At 42.0% G+C, this 12,162-nt stretch overlaps 1 protein-coding gene across 5 annotated transcripts; it reads left to right on the top strand.

Moving 5' to 3' along the window:
- Positions 1-4,250: 4,250 nt before the first annotated feature.
- On the top strand, positions 4,251-10,772 carry LOC109529061 (CD209 antigen-like). Of its 5 annotated transcripts, none has more exons than XM_019892212.1 (8): positions 4,251-4,389; positions 4,911-5,027; positions 5,271-5,372; positions 5,453-6,937; positions 7,009-7,048; positions 9,440-9,542; positions 9,829-9,938; positions 10,108-10,772. In XM_019892212.1, the coding sequence occupies exons 2-8, from the start codon at positions 4,955-4,957 to the stop codon at positions 10,238-10,240; spliced, it is 2,046 nt and encodes a 681-aa protein (XP_019747771.1). In that variant the 5' UTR covers positions 4,251-4,389; positions 4,911-4,954; the 3' UTR covers positions 10,241-10,772. The 5 variants fall into 5 exon arrangements, with proteins under 5 accessions (XP_019747771.1, XP_019747770.1, XP_019747773.1 ...); XM_019892211.1 differs by having other exon boundaries at positions 7,009-7,037; positions 9,429-9,542; XM_019892214.1 differs by lacking the exons at positions 9,440-9,542; positions 9,829-9,938; positions 10,108-10,772 and adding exons at positions 7,438-7,547; positions 7,717-8,381 and having other exon boundaries at positions 5,453-5,974; positions 6,311-6,937; positions 7,009-7,151.
- Positions 10,773-12,162: the final 1,390 nt, after the last annotated feature.

The following is a 12,162-nucleotide window of genomic DNA, read 5'->3' on the forward strand; positions in this document are numbered from 1 at the left end:
TTCACTGCCAAACTCAGGCAAATGTGAAAAGAGGAAGAGGCCGCCTTGAGAAGTGGAGATAGGGCACTGTACAAGCACCCCAGAAACCAACTGACAAAGGAAATTATCATTGCAAAGAGAAGCTATGCAGAGAGACTGAAAAAACAGTTTTCTGCGAACGACTCTGCATCTGTGTGGAATGGCCTGAAAACAGTTACAAACTACAGGACACCATCCCCCCAAGTAGTGACTATTAAGGACCTGTCTGATGATCAAAACATGTTTTTCTGCAGATTTGAAACGGACACCTCCACTCCCCACACCTGCCCACCCCACCAGACCTACCTTATCCACACCCCAGACCTCATTCCCTGGCCAGGAGATCCACATACAGGATGTGAGAAGGCTCTTAAAGCAACAGAAGATCAAGACAGCTGCGGGACCCGAGAAGGTGTCCCCCTCCTGCCTAAAAGTCTGCGCTGACCAGCTGGCTCCGGTCTTCACACAGATCTTCAACAAATACCTAGAGCTGTGTGAGGTCCCACCTACTTCAAACAGTCCACCATCATCCCAGTCCCCAAGAAAGCAGCAACATCCGATCTGAACGACTACAAGCCTGTCACTCTAAAGCCTGTGGTCATGAAGTCCTTCGAACGCCTTGTGCTGAACCACCTAAAGAACATCACCTGACCCCTGCTGGAACCTCTGCAGTTTGCCTATCGGGCAAACAGGTCTCTGGAGGACGCAGTCAACATCTGGCTGCACTACATCCTTGAGAACCTCGACAGCACAAGGACCTACGCAAGGATCCTGTTTGTGGACTTCATCACTACGTTCAACACCACATCCCGGAACTCCTCACCTCCAAGCTTCGCCAGCTCAGTGTGTCCCCTATGATCTACCAGTGGAACTTCAGCTTCCTCACGGGAAGGACACAACTGGTGAGGCTGGGAAGGACAACTTCATCAAAATGCACCATCAGCACTGGTGCACCCCAAGAATGCGTCCTCTCTCCATTGCTCTTCTCCCTCTACACGAACGACTGCACCTCAATGCACCCAGCCGTCAAACTCATAAAGTTCTCAGATGACACCACAGTCATCGGCCTCGTCAAAGACGTCAACGAGTCAGCGTACTGACAAGAAGTGGAGCAGCTGGCGCTCTGGTGCAGCCAACACAACCTGGAGATGAACACACTTAAGCCTGCAGAGATGATGGTGGACTTCAGGAACCATTCTTCACCACAGCAGCCCCTCACACTATCCAACTGCCCTGTGTAAACCGTCGAGACCTTCAAGTTCCTCGGAATCACAGTCTCTCGGGACATGAAATGGGAGGCCAACATTAACTCCATCCTGAAAAAGTCCTGGCAGAAGATGTACTTCCTGAGGCTGCTGAGGAAGCACGGCCTGCCACAGGAGCTGCTTAGACAGTTCTACATAGCAGTCATCGAATCAGTCCTATGTTCCTCCAGCCCGGGGGTCGGCAACTTACAGCTCCAGAGCCTCATGCGGCTCTTTAGCGATGCCCTCGTGGCTCCCTGGAACTTTTTCAAAAATGTTTCAAAATGGAAAAAGCTGGGGGAGGGAATTTTTTTTTTGTTTTAATATGGTGTCTGTAGGAGGACAAACATGACAAACATTCTTAACGTTTTCCAATGCTGTAAAAATGTGTAGAATAAATATTAAATTTCAACATTTCTGTCAACGAGGATTTGCATTCTAGCCTACGACACACCTTTCTCTTAGCAGGATGGCATGGCAGGCAGGTTTTTATGTACAGTTCACCGAGGGTACTGGCAAAGAATGGGAATGTGGAGGGCCGAGAAAAGCATTTTTAAACGGTACACGTGAGCTACGATAGTTAACACTCTGCAAAAGTGTCTCCCATGCCTCAATCATCTTAGGGGCCGTTATGGCTGGTGCTCATTATAGCATGCGTGTATGAGTGCGTACATATGTGCGCATGTGAGCTAATGGGTCGATCGCGTGAAGTTGGTTGATCGAAAAGTAGATCTTCTGTCAAAAAAGGTTGGGCACCCCTGCTCTACAGGATGCACTGCAAGGGAAAAAAGAAATTAATCATGAAGGCACATTGTGTATTTGTAGCCAACTTAATAATTTTGATATTAGGCTAATATAGCTAATATACAGTAGATACATACAACATGTGTTGCCTTCTTTGTAAGGCTTATAAAAGGCTTTTCATTTTTTTCGGCTCCAGACATATTTGTTTTTTTGTTTTTTGGTCCAATATGGCTCTTTCAACTGACCCATGCTCTATCCTCTATCACAATTTGGTTTGGGGACACCACAAAAAAGGACAAAATCTGCCCACAATAGACAGTTAGGACTGCGGAAAAAAAATCACTGGCACTGCCCTACCCACTTTTGAGGACTTGCACACCGCAAGAACCACGACAAGGGCACGGAAAATTCTACTAATGCACACCTAAAGTTACACTACAGTTACTGCTACCGGTCACTTAAAAAAGTGGTGCAACAATTATCTGCATTCATGATATGTGTTCACCTACCTGGTTATTTATGGATTTTTATTAACTGATAAATTTAATTTTGCACTGAAAGTTTGTCATGAACAATGACTATGTCATCATTATCACTTCCCAAAATTGTTGTTCACGCTGCCACCTGGTATTAAGTAAAAGATAAGCAACGATAGACTCAATAGGAGAGAAGTGGCACGATGGAAACTTTTCCGTCGTCTTGCCGATATATAGTCATATCGCCCAGCTCTCATACAATATATCAAATTTTGGGGTTAAATTTATGATTTTCATACAATAGCGCGCCACAAGGAGGATCCCGGTGTACTCCATCAATGGAATGATTTCTGAAAATGATATAAACCTCATAAATCCAGTTGCAAAATGAACATTTAAATGTCAGCCTTCTTCAGAGCTTAATATTCTTCCGACAGTGTGCTTATGCATCTAATTGTGGCCTGAAAAGAGAACTAAATCTTCTTGTTGGCAGTTCCCCGTTGAGGGAAGATTGAAGCCCGTGTCGAAAAGCGACGCCCGTTTCCTCCTTGATCCCCATTTGATTTACTTTGCTGGGGAGAGGCTCATCCCGCTGCGTTCAAAACATTCCCCTTCTTCCCCTGTCTGTTAATGAAGTGTGACTTTAAGGCACATTAATCCTATTTGTCTTTTTGCCAGGATCCACATGTTAAATCTCAACACAGGCCTCAAAGTTTATTGGACCCCATTTGTCTTCGCACTCTCACTTCATTGTATAAGTACTGCGGTTCATGCCTGGAGTTCTTACGAGCTTGTCGATAAAGCGTTAAATATGGGCCGTTGTCAACTTTCCATCAAATATTCAAATGACTCTTTGATTCTCACTCATTTTATTGTCATTTTTGTTATTTGTATTATTTGAGAGTTCATTTGCCAGTAATTTTTTCATCACTTTGATGGTCAAGGTTAACGACTGTAGCATGCTTGTACATAGTAATTAGAGGTAAGAAGGCACCTTAAATCTCAGTCAAAACATCAAATGTGTAGATAATGTTTATTTTAGAAGCAATATGAACCACTCCTGAGGGTTTTTTTTTCTTCGCCCTTGACGGTATATCATGACATGTAGGCCTTCCACTAACTTTCCATCAAATATTTAAACGTAAGATTCAGTCACATTTAACTGCTAAGTAGTGTTTTAGAGGATTGCAGATGAAAACAATAAGTAACTATTTATTTAACTGCAAAGGTTGACAGTAGCAAGCTGATTACCATCAGATAGCCACTTGAATTTAAGTCAGAATTGTGAAAAAGCTTGAGAAGAAAACATAAAACATCTACAGAATCTCCATTTTAGATGTACTTTGGCTCATTTTTTACAAGCATTTAGCTTTGAGCACAAGATCTTGACATATATTCAAATATTCAGATGTCAGTTTCAGCCACATTTGACTCTTTACTTGTGTTATCCAAGACTGTGTATGAATTAAAACACTACTACAGTAGCTCACCTGAATCATAATATATATATATATATATATGTATATATACACATACACGTGTGTTCTGTGAGAAACAAGTGAAGTTGACCTTTTGGTTTTTGGAATCATTTTGAATTGTTCCCACTTGACTTGAGCCAGAATTTGAAGTGAAGCAAAAGAGGAACTGAAAGCACAGGGTAAGACTTGATTATGCCGAGAAAAGAAAAAAGACACTCAAGCGCTTCCCCAAAATTCATGACCAGAAGGCAATGAACTCTGGTTGCACTGGATCATCATGAACTGTCAATATAAATATGTTCATTTCCAACCAATCAGAGCCCAGTAAAGTCCTGCTTCCTCTGGTATTAAGAAAAAAACAAAAAAATATATCTATTGGTGATTTAATGCGTAAGCAGAACCCACTTTATCCATCATCACGGATCAAAGGTAAGGACTTTTCACGGCTTTATAATGGTACACTGATGTAAATTAGATATTGTAAAACATGGGGTGTCAAATCTGTAGTTGTGAAACAAGACAATTCACATTCAGTTAACCAAGTAGTCACAGGAAACAGAATCAAACAGACACACTGAAAAAAAAAGATTGGAAGCAAAAACAATCGTTGCATCTCATCATATTGCGTTTAAAAGTGTCGTTTTTTTTCAGCCAAAAATGAAAAGGAATATGCATGAATGTGTCTTATTTTGTTGGCCAGATGGAGTGATTGTTTTTTTTTTGGGGGGGGGATATGTTCTGGGTCAAATTGTCCCATTAATAAAAAATAAATAAAATAAAATTACAAAATAATTTTTGGGTTCATTTCAAATATTTTCTAATACAGCAATCAAGATCTGCATTGTTTGTTTTGCTCCAACAAATACTGTATATGTTTACAGTCGTACGAAATCCACGTTTGAAAACTGTCACAACTGACTACATTCTTTTTGTTTTTGTTTTCTACCAAGCTACAACTTTCACCTTTCAGAATTAGGAAAAAACACAGATAAACATGGATTCCATGGAACTTGATGACTGCGGCTATTTAAAAAAGAACTTAACGATGCAAGGGATTGTCACTGAAGGTAATGCACAATGATAATCAACAAAATAAGATGGAGGTCAGGAGAAAGCACTGCCATGTTTATGCTAGATGATACTGTTGTGCTGCTCAATACACATTTGAAATACATGTCAAATGTATGTACATAATTCATTTCAAGAAATGGCATTACTTATTTCTTTATTTTACATTACAGATGTAATGGGAGCCCAAAAAATGTTTCATCTTATTGTTATAAATTGACAATATTTTCCTTTCAATTCAGTGAATTTTCAACAAAAGAAAAAGTCATCCAGATGCATCACTGTGTCTCTTGGTTTGCTGTGCGCCGTCCTATTGGCCGGTAACATTGGACAGTTAATCTACTGTACGTCACTCTGTGCAAGCATGGGTGTAAGGGGCATTGTTTTTTCAACCGATTTAAACACCTAAAATCAATTTTCACAGATGAGATATTGCCTCGTTTTTCAACGGAGCACCAGGCTAAATCCGACCATCTCCACAATGACATCTTTCCCACAGACACAAACCACAGGGAAAGAAATGAGCTTGAGGTCACACTGGATAACCTAATGAGGGACAAAGACCAGTTGCAGACGAACTATGAGTCTCTGGTGTCAGACAGAGCTCGACTCCTTGACAATGAAATGGCTTTGACTGCCGAAAGGGATGAGCTACGGGCCAACTTCCAGCGTGTGAAGCAGCAGCATGATGAGTTGCAGACCAATTATAGCATCCTAAATAGGGAGATTGATGCCCTACATACCCTGACTAGTACACTGGGGACAGACAAAGACCAGTTACGGACTAGTTACGAGTCACTCATTAACGTGAAAGACCAGTTACAGACTAGCTACAATTCCCTCGTGAAAGAGCAGGAAAGCCTTCAAGCCAATAAAACTACTGTGACTGCTGAAAGGGATGACTTCAAGTCCAGACTCAATAATCTGGAAAAGGAGAAAGACCAGTTTCAGACCACTTACGAGTCTCTTGTTCAAGAGAAAGACAAGTTACAGACCAGCTACAATTCCCTCGTTAAAGAGAAAGAGCTTCTACTAATAAGTAAAACCAATGTGGATGCAGAAAGAGATGATTTCAAGTCCCGCTTTGACAAACTAAAAAATGAGAAAGACCAGTTGCAACTTGATTACTCTTCATTGAGGAAGAACAAAAACCTGTTACAGGTCAGTTATGACTCCCTGGTTCTAGAGAAAGACCAGTTACGGGCCAGTAAAACCACCTTGTCTGCTGAAAGAGATCAGTTGAGGTCCCACTTTAACACCCTGAAAAATGAGAAAGAACAGATACAGCGCGATTACTCTTCAGTGAGAAGCCAGAAAGACCAGTTACAGGCCAGTTATGAGTTGCTCGTGAAAGAGAAGGTGCAATTACAGAGCAGCTACAATTCCCTCGGTAGAGAGAAACATCTTCTCTTGACAAGTAAGGCCACTTTGTCAACTGAAAGAGATAATTGCATGTCCCGCTTTAACAATCTGAAAAATGAGAAAAATCAGCTACAACAGAGTTACTCTTCACTGGGAAGCGAGAAAGCTCAGTTAGATGCCCGTTACGCAACCCTCGTTCAAGAGAAACAGCGACTTATAGCCAATAAGGCCAAAGTGGCTTCTGAGAGGGATGTGGCAAAGTCCCTCTACGACAACATTAAAAAAGACAGAGACTATTTACAAAAAAACTACACTTTGCTGGAGAATGACAAGGACCGACTGGAAAGAAATTATACTTTGCTGAGCGAGAGGAGTAGCATGTGTCAGATCAGGTACAAACTCCTGCAGGGACAAAAAACTTACGTGGACGGTGAATGTAACACTCTGCGCGTTGAATACGAGCGGCTATGCAGAAATCACAGCAGCCTAGAGACAGAAAGGTATGAGCTGCAGAAGACCGTGGACAAAATGACCATCAAAGTGGAAAGTAAGTAACCACTTTAGACACGGGTCCAGTGACCCGATGGCCTCCTTAATCTCTTTGTTGACATTCTGAAGGCACGCTCTGCGGGGTCGGCTGGAAGAAGTTTGACGGCAACTGCTACTTTGTGTCGAAGTTGAGTCGGACATGGGCAGAGAGCAGGCTTGACTGCATCAGCAGGGGAGCTGATCTGGTTGTCATAAACAGTAGGGAGGAACAGGTAAGACTGACAGATTCCAATTTCAATGAGGCATTCACTTGGTGAGATATGAACGGCTGTTTGACTGAGTTTTTGGCTTTACTCATGCTACACACGAAGCAATTGTGCTACGCAAAGGTGATTCGGTTACGTATGTTCCGAGGTTGTTTTCCTACATCTGTCACAAGCTGTTGAGAGTGTGTGCAGGACACAATGAAACCTCAAGGGCATGAAGGAATTCGGTTGTGTAACTCTGCATTTTGAAAATATGCATTTTGGCAAATTCCAGTTATGTCTTTAAAAACAGGTATTCCTTAATGGTTTATTGGGGCGCAGCAAGGATGTGTGGATTGGTCTGAGCGATCATATCAAGGAAGGAACATGGGTTTGGGTGGATGGCACCCCCCTCACTACAGAGTAAGTTTGTACTATTTGAAAATTTCCCAACAAGGTGCTCTCACTTCCATGTTTTACTTCACTTAGTTCTAAGGAAGGGTGGAGACGAAAAAAAAAATCCCGTGAATTTCATGTGATGCGACATGAGTTTCGTTTCTGTCTGAATTTGAGAGTTTGTTCTGTGTCACAGGTTCTGGCAGAATGAGCAGCCGAACAACCTAGGGAACCAGGACTGCGTTGAAATCCAGACAAAATCATCTCGGTTAGGAACCTGGAACGATGTCAGCTGTTCTCTTCAACAACCCTGGATTTGTGAGAAATGATGACGATATGTGGCTTCAGCCCTAATGGTAATCCATTAGGGCTGAAGCCACATATCGTCATCGACTTAATGGGTATCTACTGACACAGGACATCTTCTATATGTGTTGGATTTCTTCAGGCAGAGTACAAAATGATGAAACCTTCTTGTGTGCAAACCACAATCTGTTTACCAGGAATGTAAATAAATATATGCAAGATGTATGTCTGAAATTCAGGGTTGGATTTTGATTATTTCTTTTTAATTTACTTGTCGATTTATAGAGTACTACCTTTTAGAAAATATCCCGATCATATAATAGAGTAAAAAACAAAAAATCTTGCTACGCCAGCGAGTCCTTTACTGTGTATGTTCAGTCACACCAGTAAACATCTAAATGTGAACATCAGAAAAAGCTTTGTCAAAGTGCTGCAGTCGAATGAAACCAACGTTGAGCTATTTGACATCAACTTGACCTGTCGTGTTGGGACGAGGTATGGGGATCGTTAAGATTTCAACAATATTCCTACAGTCGAACCTCATTACAACATACCCAAAGGGACATAACAAATCTGTACGTTATAACAGTTGTTCGGTATAACCATTTCCAATGAAATGGCCGCCACCTACGCCACTTTACTTTGGAGTCAGTCAATCCTCCATTAAGCGTCTCCAGGTGGTCCAGAATGCTGCTGCTTGCCTCTTGACTGGCACTCGTGAGAGGGAGCACATAACTCATACGCTGGCTGTCCTTCACTGGCTCGCAATACATTTTAGAGTTCTTTTTAAGATCCTATCATTTGTTTTCAAATCTTTCAAATCAAAGTTCCTCCTCCCCGGCACACCTGCGCGGTGCCTCAGGTCTGCGGACCAGACACTATTTGAGGTACTGAGAACTAAGTGGAGGCTCAGAAGGGATCGAGCCTTTTCTTTGCTGGTCCCTCTCTTTGGATTGACCTCCCACTGACATTCGGCAGGCCCCCTCGCTGCCCATCTTTAAACTCTTTTCTATTCTTTGACTTCTGACTCAGAATGAGACTTGATTTTTAGTTTTACTGTTTTTTTTGTGCGTTCTCCTGTCTGTGTTATCAATTTAATGTTTTATTGTTTTTTGTTATATGAATTAGTTTTGCTCCATGGAAAGCACTTTGTATACAGCTGTGGTTTAAACAGTTTAATACCAGGGCGCCCATAGTTGGGAGGTCGAAAAAATTGTGAAGGACCCAGAGATCATAATTCTTGTCTGCCATCGAGGTGGAAATATTAAGTTTTGGGCTGTTGTTCTGCAAAGGGTTCAGGGTAAACTTTTGATGATCAATGAAAATTTTAAATCAAGATTGTTCAAAGTAACCAGAAGTGACTTAAACATTATACACTATGGAATTTGCTAATGAAGAAAAGAAAGGGCAGTTTTCTCTCAGGGTCAAAGGGCACATGCTTGACCACCACCACTAGGGGTCTAACTGTGCACGATCACCAATATTGTTTGATGGTGGCGCTTCAAAATGTTATCTCGTGAGGGTCATTTCGGGTGCGGTGACTGTCAACCAATAATTGGACTGAGCCTTTTCATTAAGTGCAGTCCAAAACGTCAGAAGAAGTTTGACGGCAACTGCTACTTTGTGTCGAAGTTGAGTCGGACATGGGCAGAGAGCAGGCTTGACTGCATCAGCAGGGGAGCTGATCTGGTTGTCATAAACAGTAGGGAGGAACAGGTAAGACTGACAGATTCCAATTTCAATGAGGCATTCACTTGGTGAGATATGAACGGCTGTTTGACTGAGTTTTTGGCTTTACTCATGCTACACACGAAGCAATTGTGCTACGCAAAGGTGATTCGGTTACGTATGTTCCGAGGTTGTTTTCCTACATCTGTCACAAGCTGTTGAGAGTGTGTGCAGGACACAATGAAACCTCAAGGGCATGAAGGAATTCGGTTGTGTAACTCTGCATTTTGAAAATATGCATTTTGGCAAATTCCAGTTATGTCTTTAAAAACAGGTATTCCTTAATGGTTTATTGGGGCGCAGCAAGGATGTGTGGATTGGTCTGAGCGATCATATCAAGGAAGGAACATGGGTTTGGGTGGATGGCACCCCCCTCACTACAGAGTAAGTTTGTACTATTTGAAAATTTCCCAACAAGGTGCTCTCACTTCCATGTTTTACTTCACTTAGTTCTAAGGAAGGGTGGAGACGAAAAAAAAAATCCCGTGAATTTCATGTGATGCGACATGAGTTTCGTTTCTGTCTGAATTTGAGAGTTTGTTCTGTGTCACAGGTTCTGGCAGAATGAGCAGCCGAACAACCTAGGGAACCAGGACTGCGTTGAAATCCAGACAAAATCATCTCGGTTAGGAACCTGGAACGATGTCAGCTGTTCTCTTCAACAACCCTGGATTTGTGAGAAATGATGACGATATGTGGCTTCAGCCCTAATGGTAATCCATTAGGGCTGAAGCCACATATCGTCATCGACTTAATGGGTATCTACTGACACAGGACATCTTCTATATGTGTTGGATTTCTTCAGGCAGAGTACAAAATGATGAAACCTTCTTGTGTGCAAACCACAATCTGTTTACCAGGAATGTAAATAAATATATGCAAGATGTATGTCTGAAATTCAGGGTTGGATTTTGATTATTTCTTTTTAATTTACTTGTCGATTTATAGAGTACTACCTTTTAGAAAATATCCCGATCATATAATAGAGTAAAAAACAAAAAATCTTGCTACGCCAGCGAGTCCTTTACTGTGTATGTTCAGTCACACCAGTAAACATCTAAATGTGAACATCAGAAAAAGCTTTGTCAAAGTGCTGCAGTCGAATGAAACCAACGTTGAGCTATTTGACATCAACTTGACCTGTCGTGTTGGGACGAGGTATGGGGATCGTTAAGATTTCAACAATATTCCTACAGTCGAACCTCATTACAACATACCCAAAGGGACATAACAAATCTGTACGTTATAACAGTTGTTCGGTATAACCATTTCCAATGAAATGGCCGCCACCTACGCCACTTTACTTTGGAGTCAGTCAATCCTCCATTAAGCGTCTCCAGGTGGTCCAGAATGCTGCTGCTTGCCTCTTGACTGGCACTCGTGAGAGGGAGCACATAACTCATACGCTGGCTGTCCTTCACTGGCTCGCAATACATTTTAGAGTTCTTTTTAAGATCCTATCATTTGTTTTCAAATCTTTCAAATCAAAGTTCCTCCTCCCCGGCACACCTGCGCGGTGCCTCAGGTCTGCGGACCAGACACTATTTGAGGTACTGAGAACTAAGTGGAGGCTCAGAAGGGATCGAGCCTTTTCTTTGCTGGTCCCTCTCTTTGGATTGACCTCCCACTGACATTCGGCAGGCCCCCTCGCTGCCCATCTTTAAACTCTTTTCTATTCTTTGACTTCTGACTCAGAATGAGACTTGATTTTTAGTTTTACTGTTTTTTTTGTGCGTTCTCCTGTCTGTGTTATCAATTTAATGTTTTATTGTTTTTTGTTATATGAATTAGTTTTGCTCCATGGAAAGCACTTTGTATACAGCTGTGGTTTAAACAGTTTAATACCAGGGCGCCCATAGTTGGGAGGTCGAAAAAATTGTGAAGGACCCAGAGATCATAATTCTTGTCTGCCATCGAGGTGGAAATATTAAGTTTTGGGCTGTTGTTCTGCAAAGGGTTCAGGGTAAACTTTTGATGATCAATGAAAATTTTAAATCAAGATTGTTCAAAGTAACCAGAAGTGACTTAAACATTATACACTATGGAATTTGCTAATGAAGAAAAGAAAGGGCAGTTTTCTCTCAGGGTCAAAGGGCACATGCTTGACCACCACCACTAGGGGTCTAACTGTGCACGATCACCAATATTGTTTGATGGTGGCGCTTCAAAATGTTATCTCGTGAGGGTCATTTCGGGTGCGGTGACTGTCAACCAATAATTGGACTGAGCCTTTTCATTAAGTGCAGTCCAAAACGTCACACCCCCACAACCACCTTTTATCTCCAACCTTGAGATGAGAGGCAGTGGGTCCCCGAGGACACAGTGGAGGAGGCCTCCTTTTTTTTTTTTAATTTTTTTTTTTTTTTTTGGGGGGGGGGGGGGGGGGGGGGGCAAAAAGGCAGCATGCCTCCTCCATATTCATCAATGGTGATTATGTACTGACCTCTGTCTGCTATCAATTCCAAGCTGCTGGGCAGGCAGGCTTGGAGGAGGGAGCGCATACGGCTCTGACATAGCAGTCAGTTAGTTGACACCAACTAACTGACTGAGATATATATATATATATATATATATAGAGAGAGAGAGAGAGAGAGAGAGAGAGAGAGAG

This window comes from Hippocampus comes, unplaced genomic scaffold, assembly GCF_001891065.2.
Source record: "Hippocampus comes isolate QL1 unplaced genomic scaffold, H_comes_QL1_v1.1 scaffold129, whole genome shotgun sequence".
In the NCBI taxonomy this organism is placed as follows: Eukaryota; Metazoa; Chordata; class Actinopteri; order Syngnathiformes; family Syngnathidae; genus Hippocampus; species Hippocampus comes.

Excerpts from the sequence above, each read along its gene's own strand:
- LOC109529061 (XM_019892212.1), top strand. The coding sequence starts at position 4,955 with ATGGATTCCATGGAACTTGATGACTGCGGCTATTTAAAAAAGAACTTA. Across the intron at positions 5,028-5,270 it reads GCAAGGGATTGTCACTGAAG|TGAATTTTCAACAAAAGAAA; the intron begins GTAATGCACAAT and ends CTTTCAATTCAG. Across the intron at positions 9,543-9,828 it reads TAAACAGTAGGGAGGAACAG|GTATTCCTTAATGGTTTATT; the intron begins GTAAGACTGACA and ends CTTTAAAAACAG.